Here is a 17,613-nt window from a genome sequence, read left to right on the forward strand (position 1 = left end):
TCAAAATGTTGTTTTCAAAACAGGCATTTGAAGAACATACATGGCCTTCAGCAGGTATTCACATTTTGTTGTGTTAAAGCCTGAATTTAAAATGGATTAAACTGAAAAATGTGTTACTGACCTACACACAATACTCCATAATGTCAAAGTGGAATTATTATTTTTATTATTACAAATTAAAAATGAAAATCTGAATCGTCTTGAGTCAATAATTATTTAACCCCTTTGTTGTGACAAGCCTAAATAGTTTCATGAGTAAAAAAATGCGCTTAACAAGTCACATTAAGTTGAATGGACTCACTCGGTGTGCAATAATAGTGTTTAACAGGATTTTTGAATTACTACCTCAACTATCTACCCCACACATACAATTATCTGCAAGGTCCCTAAGGTTGAGCAACAAATTTCAACCACAAAGACCAGGGAGCTGTTCCAATGCCTCACAAAGGGCACCTATTGGCAGATATTTAATGGCTGTGACAAGACAAAACTGAGGATGGATCAACAACATTGTAGTTACTCCACAACACTAACCTTATTGGCAGAGTGAAAAGGAAGCCTGTTTGCAATAAGGTATAAGTAAAACTAACATTGGTGGCAAAGAAATTTACTTTATGTCCTGAATACAAAGTGTTATGTTTGGGGCACCACTTCATATTTTCAAGCATGTTGATGGCTGCATCATGTTATGGATATGCTTGTCATCAGCAAGGACAATGGATTTTTGGGTGGGATAAAAAATAAACAGAATAGATCTGAGCACAGGTAAACTCCTAGAGGAAAACCTGGTTCAGTCTGCTTTCCAAAAGACATTTTTTTTTTTTACCAATGTAAGAATTTTTCTTCCACTTTGACAGAGTAATTTGTGTAGATTGTTAACAAAAAAATAACAATCTATTTGAATCCCACTTTGTAACAACAAAATGTGGGGGTAAAAAGGGGTGTCACTACTTTCTGATGGCACTGTATGGCTGCCAGGGCTCATGGGAACAGGGAAGAATAGCAGAAGAAAAGTGGAAAATGAGGAGGTAGAGATAGACCGGAGGGAGCAGAAGCAGTCTTGACCCATACCACTGCCACTTCAGCCCCCCCCACCCAACTCCTAGGCTTTATGCATTTTCATTTTCTCTGTCTCTCTAGCTAGCTAGCATGATGGTGATAGCAGAGGGGCTACGGAAATTCAGAGACTGCTGAGCCAAAACAGATCACTTCAAAGCGCCTTATTTAACGCTCGCTAAATTTTTCATCACAGTCGCTTAATATCCTGGGGAAGGGGAGCTTTTGAAGTTGTGTGAGACCGGGATGTTCTTCTTACAACTTTCCCCCCCTCCCATTACCTCCTCCCTCTGCTCCTACAACCCACCACCCCTAAACACACATGCGCACATAGGCCTACTGTACACACACACACACACACACTATACATGCACCCACACACATAGTTGCATACACACACACCCCCCTCGGTTCCCTGAGGGCCAGCTGTACACAACACTTCCACAGCATCATGTAGAGCCCCAGCCTATGCAGTGACACAGTATGGGAGACACAGCAGCTAGCCAGTGAGATTGAAACAACCTGCTCCTCTTCTCTTTCTTTCCAGAGATCATGCCCGTTAGCATATCCACATTGAATGGTGTGAGCTGGGGTTGACAAACAAACAAACAAACATGGTTCTATTTTTCTGATGACAACGATTGGAGTTTTTTTTTCAGAGAACTAGATAGAATTGGGAGGGGGAAGGACAGATTTGATGGGGGCAATGAGGGTAAAAGAAGCAAGATGGCGAGAAGGAGAGGCAGTGAGTGGCAAAGCGAGGACAGGGACGGGCGAGTGAATGAGAGGGACAACCCCAGCCCCCAAGGCAACAGCGGTAGCTGGGAGCGACTGACTAGTACTCCAGTGAACCGGAGGGAGCGCTCGGTCTGTGACGGCCCGCTAAGAGAAAAACTGCAGGTCCAAACCTGCTCCTTCTCAGCGTCTCACCCTGGCCGAGGCGGTGTTGGCAGTGGTGGCAGTGGCTTCACCCGAGCTACCGAGCCGTTCGGTGAGCCAGGGCCCGCTGATCGGGCGAGGTGAGTCAGAACCTGTTAACATTGACTGGTGTCCCTAGCCTGACACTCAGACGTGTGCGTGCACGCGCACACACACACACACACACACACACACACGCACGCACACACACCTAGAAGCCTCCTCCCTCCAACCCCTGCCAGCAGTCCCCTTCCTCTCATCCAGATAAAATGCTTTCAGACACAAATTTCAATTATTCACCTCATCCAAATAATGCCATGTGACAAGAATTATCCCTACTGTAATAATCCACTTAACTGGGAAAGAGCAGCTCATCAAAAAGAGAAAGGAGAAAAAGAGGGAGGGAGAGGGGGACATGTCAACCATGTCTTGAACCAGGACCTTCATAACAAGAATATATCCTCTTTTTAAGAATGGGGGAGAAGGGGGGGGGGGGGTAACACACTTGGATAAAGATGAATTAAATTGAAATAAAGCCTAGGAGAAAACTACAACAATCAATGACCCCATGACAGGATTAAATCAGCCTCGGTAGTAGCGAATGAGAAAGGTAAGAGCGAACACTAAGACAATGTGTCACAGATGTATTCGAGAATACATATCGGATCCCTGTTATGAGGCGCAGCAGTGCGTTGACGTGTGTAAGATATTAAGCTACTAGTGCGGTGGGTACAGTACGCGGACCCATAGCAAGCACCCAGAGTGCCCAAACAGTCTCACAGACTTCAGTCATGAGCGTATCTAAAGCAGTTTAGAGACCTTTCACTCCACTTATCACTTTTGGCCAATTCCACAGTAACAGAATGATGTTGAAACTGAGATTGTTAGGCATACATTTTAAACAAACCAAACAAAAAAAAACGATTATTGCAAAAAATGTTTTATTTTCTGTAAAGTTTTCTGTGGAAGTCATTAAAAGTAGTCCTTGTGCATCGAGTCGTATGGTTTGTTTAACTTTGCAATCAATGTTCTTTTGTCTGAAATACATTTTTTTTAAAGGGAAAAATCTGTCTCTGCATCGTTCTGTTACTGTAGAATTAATCTTACTCACACATTAGAACCACATTCAGACCACAATGTTAGTAGATCAAAGCTTTGTACAACAATTCAAACATCCAATCGACCCCTGACTTTAAAGAGACGTATCAATGTAGCAGAACAGTTCAAAAATCCCTTCTTTTTTATTCCTCAAAGACAAAACACTAGAAGTATCATCTTATTAAGAAGCCTATTAGATAGTCACTGGTTCCAAAGTGACTGTCAGATAATTGGTCCCCTTGAACAATGAATGATAGCTGGACAATCTTCCATCTTACAAGCCACAACAAAGTTCATGATAAGAATGAACATTCACTGCTTTTTTCTTTTTCAGTGGACTGATATGTGAGCTGTATAGCTCACATACTGTATCTGTGTGACAAGGTTTGTCTTAACTTAAACGTATCCTGTAAGTGACACCTTGTTTGGACAGGAGGCTACCTAAACAAGAATGACTACAATAAATATCCTTGGATACAACATTTAAAATGCAAGCAATATCCTATGTGGTTGTTTGGTGTTGAAATGACCATTTACCTTTTTATTCCACAGTATTTGTTTTAATGGCCAATTCATCATGCCATTAAATTGTTGCACATCATGCCATTAAACTTACAAAACAAAAACACAACTGCACTTTAACAGCATTATGAAAGGTTTGAAAGGAGCACAGATTATGATGCAAAATAAAATGAGGCCTATTTGTTAAGAATAAACTAACTAGCAAGGAAAACGCTTTTCATCTGTGGTTTAGGAGGAAAATCATACATGACATAAGGGAATAAAAAATGGAAAGATGCAGGGCGTGGTAGTGGGCAATTAAAATGTAGGCCTACAGCCCCTTTGAAAGAGACTTACAACAGCTAATAAAAAGATAAGCTATTCAATACCAATCTGTAACACACGTTTACAGAAAATAAGAAGCATTCTTCCAGGAAAGGGTCATTTAATTTCACATTGCTTCATTTAAAGTTGAACTATCTAAACATGTTCATGAAAAACAGTATTTTTTGACTTATCTATAAAAAATAAAAATAATAAAATCCTGTTTAGCCTTAGTTTTGATTGAATAGGGCTTTGTGTTCACTCTCTGCCTAGTGAAAATAGGACGAGAAATAAGCTCGTAAACAGTGGAGGGTTTCACTTGGTTAGTTGTGCAGAACACAGTGATGTCATCTTACCAGTGCTTCTCTGGGGGCAACTTCATCTCTGGACTGAGCACGAGGCTGAAAACATGAACAGATGCTTGGATTAGAGCTCCACCTACTGGCAATGTGGAGTGTGCGGGTTGGATTTGTCTAATATTTCAGCAAATGATACTCAGAAGTACACTGCCACAGGGGACATTCATGTAGCCTGAATAGGCTTTCTCTGTACAGTCGGCACATGCTTGAAAATCCAAGATGCCAAAGGTTAGATGAACATGTGAATTACAGCAGCCTGAACAAAATATCTATATAGTATAGATCGCAAATTGTATAGAAAAGCAGGTTAAGGACCATTAGATCTTCAGTATATTAGTCAGTTAATAATAAATAGCTTAAGCCTACATCATTTGAAGACTAAATATCTTAGTACAAAATCTAGGTCTAATTTATCAAAAGGGTTTCTAAAAACAACATTAGGCATGGGTCAACTATCAATAGCCTAATTAGAACAACTTTGTATTAAGAGGATATTGACATAGTACAATGGTAACATTCACAAAATGGAGAACAAAACATCCTTAACATTGTCAGGACATTTTATTTAGTATATAATAATACAAATGTAATATGTAAGATATGTCCGTTTCGAGAGTCCCATGCCCAGAGGCCCAGGTCTGCCTGAAGGGTATGACAGGGTAGAAGACGGCATTTAAGATAAGGTCTGAATAATTTACATTTCGGAAATCAAATTATGTTATCTTGTCTGTCTCAGTTCCGCATGTAGGCCTGACACTGTTAGTTCGGTCTTCACAGCAATGGATGACAAAGCAAATGTTGCACTAATTCCTGGGTTGCTGATGTAAAGTAAGCACATTATTGGGGGCCTAAAACATTTAGGCTAATCTAGTTGAATCAGTTGGGGGAAAAAATGTTCAGACAGTTCCATTCACTTGTCACATTTCAGCCATAAACCTGATGAACTCCTGTAATACAGCACCAGTTCTATTGTATTTGTAGTTCCTGAGGCTTAATCTCCATTTTGACATTCTGTAGGAAACTGTTACATGACACGACTACGGCTCGAACCCAGGTCCACTCCAGGCAGGCTACAATACAGTGTATTCAGAAAATATTCCACGTTAAATCCTTATTCTAAAATGGATTAGATTTCCCCATCCCACCCCACCCCATCAATCTACACATAACTCATAACCAAGCAAAAACAGCTTTATAGAAATTTTTGCAAATTTATTACAAATAAACTGAAATATTACATTTACATAAGTATTCAGACCCTTTATTCAGTACTTTGTTGAAGCAACTTTGGCAGCGATTACAGCCTCAAGTCTGCCACTCCTACATTGTCTTGGCTGTGTGCTTTGGGTCGTTGTCCTGTTGGAAGATGAACCGTCGCCCCCAGTCTAAGGTTCTGAGTGCTCTGCTAGTCTCCCAGCCCCTATCGCTGAAAAACAACCCCACAGCATGATGCTGCCACCACCATGCTTCACCGTAGGGATGGTGCCAGGTTTCCTCCAGATGTGACACTTGGCATTCAGGCCAAAGAGCTTAATCTTGGTGTCATCACACCAGAGAACCTCGTTTCTCCTGGTCGGAGTCCTTTAGGTGCCTTTTGGAAAACTCCAACGGGCTGTCATGTGACATTTACTGAGGAGTGGCTTCTGTCTGGCCACTCTACCATAAAGGCATGATTGGTGGAGTGCTGCAGAGATGGTTGTCCTTCTGGAAGTTTCTCCCATCTCCACAGAGGAACTCAAGAGCTCTGTCAGATTGACCATCGGGTTCTTCATAACCTCCCTGACCAAGGCCCTTGTCCCCCGATTGCTCAGTTTGGCCAGCTCTAGGAAGAGTCTTGGTGGTTATAAACTTCTTTTTAAGAATGGAGGCCACTGTGTTCTTGGGGAACTTCAATGCTGCAGAAATGTGTTGGTACCCTTCCCCAGGTTGGTGCCTCGACACAATCCTGTCTCGGGTCTCTACAGACAATTGCGTCGACCTCATGGCTTGGTTTTTGCTCTGATAGGCACTGTCAACTGTGGGACCTTATATAGACAGGTGTGTGCCTTTCCAAATCATGTCCAATCAATAGAATTTACCACAGGTGGACTACAAATCAAGTTGTAGGGACATCTCAAGGATGATCAATGTATACAGGAGGTACCGGAGCTCAATTGAGTCCCATAGCAAAGGGTCTGAACACTTACGTAAATAAGGTATCTTTGACTTTGAATACTTTTTTTGACTTTTAATCCATTTTAGAATAAGGCTGTAAATGAACAAAATGTGGAAAAAGTATATACAAAAGTAGGTGGACACCCCTTCAAATTATTGGATTCGGCTATTTCAGCCACACCCATTGCTGACAGGTGTATAAAATTGAGCACACAGCCATGTAATCACCATAGACAAACATTGGCAGTAGAATGGCCTTACTGAAGAGCTCAATGACTTTCAACCGTCATAGGATGCCACCTTTCCAACAAGTCAGTTCATCAAATTTCTGCCCTTCTCGAGCTGCCCCGGTCAACTGTAAGTGCTGTTATTGTGAAGTGGAAAAATCTAGAAGAAACAACGGCTCAGACGCAAAGTGGTAGGCCACAAACTCACAGAACGGGACCACCGAGTGCTGAAGCGTGTAGCACGTAAAACTCGTCTGTCCTCAATTGCAACACTCACTACCGAGTTCCAATCTGCCTCTGGAAGCAACTTCAGTACACAACCTGTTCGTCGGGAGCTTCATTAAATGGGTTTCCATGGCCGAGCAGCCGCACACAAGCTTAAGGTCACCATGCACAATGCTAAGTGTCGGCTGGAGTGGTGTAAAGCACGCCGCCATTGGACTCTGGAGCAGTGGAAACGCATTCTCTGGAGTAATGAGTCCCGCTTCACCATCTCGCAGTCCAATGGACTAATCTGGGTTTGGCGGATGCCAGGAGAACGCTACCTGCCTGAATGTAGTGCCAACTAGGGTTGCACATTTTGGGGAATATTCAGAGGTGGAAACTTTCCGTGGGAATTAACAGAAATATATGGAAACTAATATTAATATAATTTAAATGTAGATGTTTTTTGCATTGGATATACTTGCCATATCATATAGAGACAGAAACAAACATTTTACCTTACCAGTAGAAATACTTGCAAATGATTAAATCCTTCCAATAGAAATAAAAAAAACGATTTAGTTATGGATTGAACTTTAATTAAATGAGTTGACTCTTCACTTAGGATGATTTCACTGAACAAAAAGGGAATATTAAATTATCCCCAATGATCCATCACATCTCCCAAAAATGTTTTCAACATACATCTGTAAAAGGAAACTAAAGCTTTGGTTGTCTTCCTCTAAGGCTTCCACGTCTGCTCCCTGGACACCCTCAATGTCCACCTCTTGAACATCAGACTCAGAGGCCTCATCTGTCACTTTCCAACCTTGTTGAGGATGGCTCGTTGTCAAGCTCAAAAAGCCTCAAATTTGCCTGGATGGCCACCGATTTTTTTTTAACCCTTGTATTGGTCAGCCTGTTGCGTGCTTTGGTGTGTATGTTCCCAAACAAGACCAGTTGAGCTCTGAGGCGGCTGATGTTGGTGGGATTTGGAGGATGATGGAGGCAACAGGGGAAAGAGCCTCAGATCCACAAAGTCCCCTCAACCAGGTGGCTGATGAGATATGTTGGCACAACTGCCATATTGCATCTCCATCCCAAAGCCCTTGCTTGGAAGTGTACTTCACCAGACTGTCAAGAACCTTGCCCTCATCCAGGCCACAGTGGTGTGACACGGTAGTGATGACACCATATGCCTTGTTGATCTCTGCACAAGACAGGATGCTTTTGCCAGCATACTTGGGGTTCAACATGTACGCTGCGGCGTGAATGGGCTTCAGGCAGGAGTTTTAGGCTGCTTACCACTCTTTCCCAAAACACATCATCCAGAAGGATCCTCTTGATCATCCGATCCATTTTGGCAGACTGTGATATGGCCATTTCTTGGAGACTCCTTCCCCTCCTGGAGACCTGGGTGTTGCTGGGAAGCTTGAATGTGGTGCTCTTTTTCTTCTCACTTTGCTTGGTGAGGTAGATTGCTGATATAACTTGATGACCCTTCACATACCTAGCCATTTCCTTGGCTCTCTTGTAGAGTGTATCCAATGTTTTCAGTGCCATGATGTCCTTGAGGAGCAGATCCAATGCATGAGCAGCACAGCCAATGGGTGTGCTGTGAGGGTAGGACTCTTCCACTTTAGACCAAGCAGCCTTCATGTTCGCATCATTGTCTGTCACCAGTGCAAATACCTTCTGTGGACCAAGGTCATTGATGACTACCTTCAGCTCATCTGCAATGTAGAGACCGGTGTGTCTGTTGTCCCTTGTGTCTGTGCTCTTGCAGAATACTGGTTGAGGAGTGGAGATGATGTAGTTAATTATTCCTTGCCCACGAACATTCGACCACCCATCAGAGATGATTGTAATACAGTCTTCTTTCACTATGATTTGCTTGACCTTCACTTGAACTCTGTTGAACTCTGCATGCAGCAAATGAGTAGATAAAGCATGTCTGGTTAGAGGGGTCTATCCTGGGCAAAGAGCATTCAGAAATCTCTTTCAATACACATTGCCTGTGAGCATCAGAGGTGAACCAGTTGTATATACAGCTCGAGCAAGACAGTCATCAGCATTTCTCTGACTATGTTCCTCCATTGAATCAAAAAAACTTCTGATTCCAGGAGGACCATGAGCTGTTGCTATCGATAAGGTGTCTGATTCATAATTTTCACCTCGAATAGGAGTAGAGGGACTTTTGTCAGAGGTTGCTTGTTGTGAGCGCTGGAGGGAACTTCATGCACTTGGCCAGATGATTCTGCATCTTTGTTGCATTCTTCACAGTATTTGCAAATGTACACAGCTTTTCCTTCTACATTAGCTAGACTGAAATGTCTCCTCACATCAGACTGTGGCACTTTCCTGTAAAGATTAGAAAAAAAATTGTAACAAAACAAATACAATTCCATGTACAGACAAATAGTTAAGAAGTTAGATTAAACAACTCCTTTGTAAGATAAATGTTTTAAAATTAAACATGTATGGAAACAGGTGAATTAACACTCCTCAGTTAGCAGGCTCAAGCAAGCTAAAACCCACATGATGGCAAAAACTAACTAGCAGAAATTGTTAACAAGTTATAAATGATTAGAACATTTATGCAGGCTACTATCTACTAGTTAACAAAAAAACATGCATGTCACAACATATACTCACCCAGTATTGTAATCAAAACTTACCAGAAAGCGTGTAGTCCTTAGCTCAGACAGTGTAGCAGTATCTCATTTGTGTGCAAGATCTTGAGAATCAGCTGTACATGTGAAGGAAGAATACACTGTGCATGCAGAGGGTTGCAATTCCATTGAATTGGGGAACACCCCCCTATCCACGTCGATGGAACAGTAGTGGAGAGTGTAGTAAGTTTTAAGTTCCTCGGCATACACATCACAGACAAACTGAATTGGTCCACCCACACAGACAGCATCGTGAAGAAGGCGCAGCAGCGCCTCTTCCACCTCAGGAGGCTGAAGAAATTCAGCTTGTCACCAAAAGCACTCACAAACTTCTACAGATGCACAATCGAGAGCATCCTGGCGGGCTGTATCACCGCCTGGTATGGCAACTGCTCCGCCCACAACCGTAAGGCTCTCCAGAGGGTAGTGAGGTCTGCACAACGCATCACCGGGGGCAAACTACCTGCCCTCCAGGACACCTACACCACCCGATGTTACCAGAAGGCCATAAAGATCATCAAGGACAACAACCACCCAGCCACTGCCTGTTCACCCCGCTATCATCCAGAAGGCGAGGTCAGTACAGGTGCATCAAAGCTGGGACCGAGAGACCGAAAAACAGCTTCTATCTCAAGGCCATCAGACTGTTAAACAGCCACCACTAACATTGAGTGGCTGCTGCCAACACACTGACTCAACTCCAGCCACTTTAATAATGGGAATTGATGGGAAATGATGTAAAATATATCACTAGCCACTTTAAACAATGCTACCTAATATAATGTTTACATACCCTACATTATTCATCTCATATGTATACATATATACTGTACTCTATATCATCTACTGCATCATTATGGAATACATGTATCACTAGCCACTTTATTTACATACTCATCTCATATGTATATACTGTACTCGTTACCATCTACTGTATCTTGCCTATGCTGCTCTGTACCATCACTCATTCATACATCTTTATGTACATATTCTTTATCCCCTTACACTTGTGTGTATAAGACAGTAGTTTTGAAATTGTTAGTTAGATTACTTGTTGGTTATTACTGCATTGTCGGAACTAGAAGCACAAGCATTTCGCTACACTCACATTAACATCTGCTAACCATGTGTATGTGACAAATAACATTTGATTTGATTTATGCCACAAGACCTAGAATTGCCTTGTGTATCCCACAAAAAAGGTTCCCTGTTAAGCTATTTTTTTTATGAATTTAAGCAAAATTTCAGGACTCAACTGCACATGGAAAATTTCCAGAAAAACCCTAGAGCTAACTGTAAAGTTTGCTGAAGGACGAATAATAGTCTGGGCCTATTTTTCATGGGCTAGGCCCCTAAATTCCATTGAAGGCAAATCTAAACGCTACAGCATACAATGACATTCTAGAAGATTCTACGCTTCCAACTTTGTGGCATCAGTTTGGGGAAGGCCCTTGCCTGTTTCAGCATGACAATGCCCCTGTGCAAAAAGCGAAGTCGATACAGAAATGGTTTATCGAGATCGGTGTGGAAGAACTTGACTGTTAGCATTAGTGGCGAACAATTAGAGCCTCACAAGATTTAGGGCAACTTGCTAAGAAAATACAAACTTGCTGATGTAAGAAACACAAACTATTTGTGTTATTATAGAATGCTAGTGGATTTAAATTAAGAAGCAAAGTGAAAACAGCATTGTTGTCATCAACATTGTTGCATGTGTTGCATTGGCCATGCTGAATGAACGCAAGTATCTCGTGGTTGAGTAACATTGAATACGCTCCTTGTGTGACAGTGTCTGTGTGGATAGTGGCACGGAGAGAAAGAGCGGAGAGAGATGACTCAAGTAGCGAAGTAAACTATGAAAACTGACACATGGCTATTCACATTTAACAAACCAAACCTTCAAATACCTCAAAAGCCACAGCCCTTGCAGAGCAAGGGAAACAACTACTTCAAGGTCTCAGAGCGAGCGATGTCACCGATTGAAAGGCTATTAAGGCGCACCCCGCTAACTAGCTAGCCATTTCACACCGGTTACACTAACCTATGTACATAGAGTCGTTGATTGGTAACTTTAATATAATGTTTACACACTGTTTTACCCACCACTATATGAACAGTACCAGACAAAAGTTTGGACACCTACTCATTCACAGGTTTTTCTTTATTTTTATTATTTTCTACACTGTAAAATAATAGTGAAGACATCACAACTACAAAATAACACATGGAAGCATGTAGTAACCCCCCAAAAAAAGTGTTAAATAAATCAAAATAAATTTGATGACAGCTTTGCACACTCCTGGCATTCTCTCAACCATCTTCACCTGGAATGCTTTTCCAACAGTCTTGAAGGAGTATTGCTGCAGAATGCTAAGGTAGCCATGCAGGTTAAGTATGCCTTGAATTCTAAATAAATCACCGACAGGGTCACCAGCAAAGCACCTCCATGTTTCAGGTGGGAACCACATGCGGAGATCATCCGTTCACCTACTCTGTATCTCACAAAGACACAGCGTTTGGAACCAAAAATCTCTGGACTCACCAGACCAAAGGACAGATTTCCACCAGTCTAATGTCCATAGCTCATGTTTCTTGGTAGCAAGACAACCATGAAAGCCTGATTCACGCAGTTTCCAATGAACAGTTGATGTTGAGATGTGTCTGTTACTTGAACTCTGTGAAGCATTTATTTGGGCTGCAATCTGAGGTGCAGTTAACTCTAATGAACGTATCATCTGCAGCAGAGGTATTTATGGGTCTTCCTTTCCTGTGGCGGTCCTCATGAGAGCCAGTTTCATCATAGCGCTTGATGGTTTTTGCAACTGTACTTGAAGAAGCATTGAAAGTTCTTGAAATTTTCCGGATTGACTGACCTTCACGTCTTAATGTAATGATGGACTGTCGTGTCTCTTTGTTTACTTGAGCTGTTCTTGCCTTGATATGGACTTGGTATTTTACCAAATAGGGATATCTTCTGAATATCACCCCTACATGATCAGAACACAAGCGATTGGCTCAAATGCATTAAGGAAAGAAACTCCACAAATTAGCTTTTAACAAGCCACACCTGTTAATTGAACCGCATTCCAGGTGACTACCTCATGAAGCTGGTTGAGAGAATGCCAAGAGTGTGCAAATCTGTCAAAGACAAAGGGTGGCTACTTTGAAGAATCTCAAGGATAAAATATATTTTGATTTGTTTAACACTTGTTTGGTTACTGCATGATTCCATATGTGTTATTTCATAGTTGATGTCTTCACTATTATTCTACAACTTAGAAAATAGTTTAAAAAAATGAAAAACGATGGAATGAGTAAGTGTGTCCAAATGGTACTGTATATACTGTATTTTAGTCTTGGCTCATCCTATATGTACACACATTTTCTATACATATACTGTCCATACAGTCTATATACACACACACATTCACATACAGTACATATATATTTATTTATATTCCGGACTTTGACATCGATCGTTCTGATAAGTCTTAATTTCTTGTTATTTTTTCTACTTTTGGATAATGTGTGTATTGTTATTGTATTGCTCGATATTGCTGCATTGTTGGAGCTAGAAATATGAGCATTTCCCTGCACCTGCGATAACATCTGCAAAACTGTGTATGCGACCAATAAACTTTGATTGGAATTGCTTTCATAGAGGACTATTTTTAATTGTGAGGATGAACACACACTTTGTTTTCATCATGAGCAAACGTTATTGGTTTTCTACCCAAAGTTGTAAATCCATTGTATAAACACAGGAGACCAGGAAACTGGATAAAAGAGTGGGGCAGTATAGCAGGAACAGCTCATTTTAAAACTATCATACTGTATAATGGGATATTAAGGTGAATGACTTCATTGACTAACATCTCTGAACAGTGAAAAGGACCCTAACCATCACCACATTTAATGGAAAGGCATTCGGCCACATGGTATGAAGAAACAATACTCCAAGCCACTACTTGTCAGACAGAGACAACTCCTATTGTATTCTGGTCTTTGGGATGGGATTAGTGTAGAGTTTGAGTGGGGGGGTGGATTTTATGTGGGTGGCTTTTGACCATTTTTGGGAATTCCTCATGTCTTAATTATGGATGTTGGGTACTATATTTGTTGAATATCATATGAATCCTTTAAATTATGATGGCCAATTTGGGTGCAATCAATTTGCTTAATTTCTAAAAGATCAAACTATATTTCAATAACACACTTAATCAATGTGATTACTAGCTGGGCAAGTGGGAATGCGGTGGCAGCTCACTTATTCGTTTGCTCATCTATCACTGATCAGAAATATTTAGCATGCTATAACGTAGCCTAAATCAAGTGTAGGCCGATCATTTTGCTCGATCGCATATAGGCAACTCCAAAATCCTGTGGATGGTGTGAAATATCAACATGAGACTAAAATGTTAGAAAATTATAGCAATCTATACTTTCAATCTGTATCTTCACGAAGATACTCTCGATGTAAGACCCTACACCACAAAGCAGAGTGAGGGTAGGAAATAGAGGTTGACCGATTATGATTTTTCAATGCCGTTACCGATTATTGGAGGACCAAAAAAGGCCGGTGCCATTTAAAAAAAAATAAAAAAAAAAAAAAAATAAAAATCGGCCGATTTTTATTTTATTGTGATAATGACAATTACAACAATACTGAATGAACAATGAACACTTATTTTAACATAATACATAAATAAAATTATTTAGTCTCAAATAAATAATGAAACATGTTCAATTTGGTTTAAATAATGCAAAAACACAGTGTTGGAGAAGAAAGTAAAAGTGCAATATGTGCTATGTAAAAAAGCTCATGTTAAAGTTCCTTGCTTAGAACATATGAAAGCTGGTGGTTCAATATTCCCAGTTAAGACGTTTTAGGTTGTAGTTATTATAGGAATTATAACGCGTCAACTATTTCTCTCTATACCATTTGTATTTCATATACCTTTCACTATTGGATGTTCTTATAGGCACTTTAGTACTGCCAGCCTAATCTCGGGAGTTGATAGGCTTGAAGTCATAAACAGTACTGTGCTTCAAGCATTGCTAAGAGCTGCTGGCAAATGCAGTAAAGTGCTGTTTGAATGAATACTTACGAGCCTGCTGCTGCCAACCGCCGCTCAGTCAGATTGCTCTATCAAATATCAAATCATAGACTTAATTATAATATAATAAACACAGAAATACGAGTTTTTGGTCAATATGGTCAAATCCGGAAACTAACATTTTGAAAACAAAACATTTATTCTTTCAGTGAAATAAGGAACCGTTCCGTATTTTATTGAACGGGTGGCAACCCTAAGTCTAAATATTGCTGTTACATTGTACAACCTTCAATGTTGTTGTTAATTATGTAAAATTCTGGCTAATTAGTTCACAGTTCGCAACAAGCCAGGCGGCCCAAACTGTTGCATATACCTTGCCTCTGCTTGCACTGAACGCAAGTTGAAATTGAACACAATTTCTCTAGTTAATATTGCCTGCGAACATGAATTTCTTTAAACTAAATATGCAGTTTTAAAAATATATACTTCTGTGTATTGATATTAAGAAAGGCATTGATGTTTATGGTTAGGTACATTTGTGCAAAGACTGTGCTTTTTTCAGCAATGCGCTTTTCTTAAATCATAACCCGTTTGGCGAAGTTGAAGTAGGCTGTGAATCGATGATAAATTAACAGGCATCGCATTGATTATATGCAACACATGACAAGCTAGTTAACCTAGTAATATCATCAGTCATGTGTAGCTAACTAGTGATTATGTGAAGATTGATTGTTTTTTATAAGATACATTCAATGCTAGCTAGCAACTTACCTTGGCTCTTTGCAACCTACTAGGTCCTTTTGACGCTGCACTCCCGTAAAAGGCAGTCAAGCCTGCCACAGTTTCCTCGTGGATTGCAATGTAATTGGCCATAATCGGCATCGAAAAAGGAAGATTACCGATTCTTATGAAAACTTGAAATCGTCTCTAATTAATCGGGATTAATCGTTCGACCTCTAGCAGGAAAGAGATGAAACGTGGATCAAAAAGGCATGGGCTTGCCTTGGGCTATGTTTCAACATATCCCTTTTTATATGACAGGGGTTCCACACGTTGTCGTGGCACAAGTTGTGTGGGAAAAATATGATTTGTATTTTATTTTTTATATTTCCATTATATTCTTAGCCTTTGGTGTTGACTGTGATCAGGTTAGCCTAAGTCTGTCTTGTCTATTTAATTAACAAAATAACTATTGATTTCATGTGAATATGCCATTCTATTCTTTTGAAAATACATTTTATTATCGTTTTCTTAGGACCTGCCTAAAATTAATTAATAATGGATTTTTTTGGTAATGGTGTATATTCAATGGATTAATTAAAATAGTCCACCCACATTGACCGATTTTACTTTCTTTCTTTTTTTTACAGTCAACGTGCCGTAAAGTCTGTCTGTAAAGGGCATACATGTGTCTTTTTTATTTTAAAGATTATTTCTCGCTGAGCATGTCATCATATGTTTAGAAACCCGGTTTGAAAGCTTCGACTATTTGCTTTTCTAAAACACAACGTCGAAATTGTAGTTCGCATAGGGCCAAATGTGGGAAAATGCAAACGCTGAAAACCCTATTTATGTAGAAGGGTTTTCGAGCGCTATTACTTCGCTAGCTAGAGCATTGACATTTGCGATTCTCGTTGAACTATTACCTACATACACACCATGATAGCTACATGACTTTCACATGTATAGAAAGTATGGGTAGTGTCGTGGCCTTCACCTGTCAACACAGAAACATTGAAACTTTTTCGAGCTAGCAAGCTAGACCAAGCTAGCAACTAACGTTAGCTGTCTAGCTTAATCATAGCTAATTCATAGGTTCAAGCAAATGTAATTCATAGGTTCAAGGAAGTGCAATATGCAACTACAAACCATTATATAAGGTATGAAAGTAAAAATAGAGACCTGTGTTTGCGGATCAGGTTGTTCAGAAGATGCCATCTTTCCCAGCCTACTCCTCTTCAAATCGATTCATTCGGGAACGATTGCTTAGGCCTGAATAAGGACGACTGGACTAAAACTCCGACATTATGCTGTTGTTTTTTTTCGTTCCTTCTATTATGTTGAGGCAATATAGTAAATATTATTTTCTGATTAGATCGAGATATATATATATATATAATTGTTTATTTTTTTATTTTTTTAAACCTGCATATTTAGTTTAAAGAAATTCATATAAATCAGTGGAGATTGCTGAGGGGAGTATTTGATACTACATGATACTATTTTCTTTTAATTTCACCTTTATTTAACCAGGTAGGCAAGTTGAGAACAAGTTCTCATTTACAATTGCGACCTGGCCAAGATAAAGCAAAGCAGTTTGACACATGCAACGACACATAGTTACACATGGAGTAAAACAAACATAGTCAATAATACAGTATCAACAAGTCTATATACGATGTGAGCAAATGAGGTGAGATAAGGGAGGTAAAGGCAAAAAAAGGCCATGGTGGCAAAGTAAATACAATATAGCATGTAAAACACTGGAATGGTAGATTTGCAATGGAAGAATGTGCAAAGTAGAAATAAAAATAATGGGGTGCAAAGGAGCAAAATAAATAAATAAAATTAAATACAGTAGGGAAAGAGGTAGTTGTTTGGGCTAAAATATAGGTGGGCTATGTACAGATTAGGTCATCTGTGAGCTGCTCTGACAGTTGGTGCTTAAAGCTAGTGAGGGAGATAAGTGTTTCCAGTTTCAGAGATTTTTGTAGTTCGTTCCAGTCATTGGCAGCAGAGAACTGGAAGGAGAGGCGGCCAAAGAAAGAATTGGTTTTGGGAGTGACCAGAGAGATATACCTGCTGGAGCGTGTGCTACAGGTGGGAGATGCTATGGTGACCAGCGAGCTGAGATAAGGGGGGACTTTACCTAGCAGGGTCTTGTAGATGACATGGAGCCAGTGGGGTTTGGCGACGAGTATGAAGCGAGGGCCAGCCAACGAGAGCGTACAGGTTGCAATGGTGGGTAGTATATGGGTATTGGTGACAAAACGGATTGCACTGTGATAGACTGCATCCAATTTGTTGAGTAGGGTATTGGAGG

At 40.4% G+C, this 17,613-nt stretch overlaps 1 protein-coding gene across 1 annotated transcript in view; it reads right to left on the bottom strand.

Moving 5' to 3' along the window:
* Window positions 1-16,591, bottom strand: part of pex14 (peroxisomal biogenesis factor 14) — a 106,039-nt gene extending 89,448 nt beyond the window's left edge. The window contains exons 1-2 of the mRNA XM_064922918.1: window positions 16,473-16,591; window positions 4,254-4,298 (exon numbers count right to left, since the gene is read on the bottom strand). Of these exons, the coding sequence (XP_064778990.1) occupies window positions 4,254-4,298; window positions 16,473-16,508 (81 nt within the window). The 5' untranslated portion in view covers window positions 16,509-16,591. The remainder of the gene's footprint in view (window positions 1-4,253; window positions 4,299-16,472) is intronic.
* Window positions 16,592-17,613: the final 1,022 nt, after the last annotated feature.

This window comes from Oncorhynchus masou, chromosome 18 (assembly GCF_036934945.1).
Source record: "Oncorhynchus masou masou isolate Uvic2021 chromosome 18, UVic_Omas_1.1, whole genome shotgun sequence".
Classification (NCBI taxonomy): domain Eukaryota; kingdom Metazoa; phylum Chordata; class Actinopteri; order Salmoniformes; family Salmonidae; genus Oncorhynchus; species Oncorhynchus masou.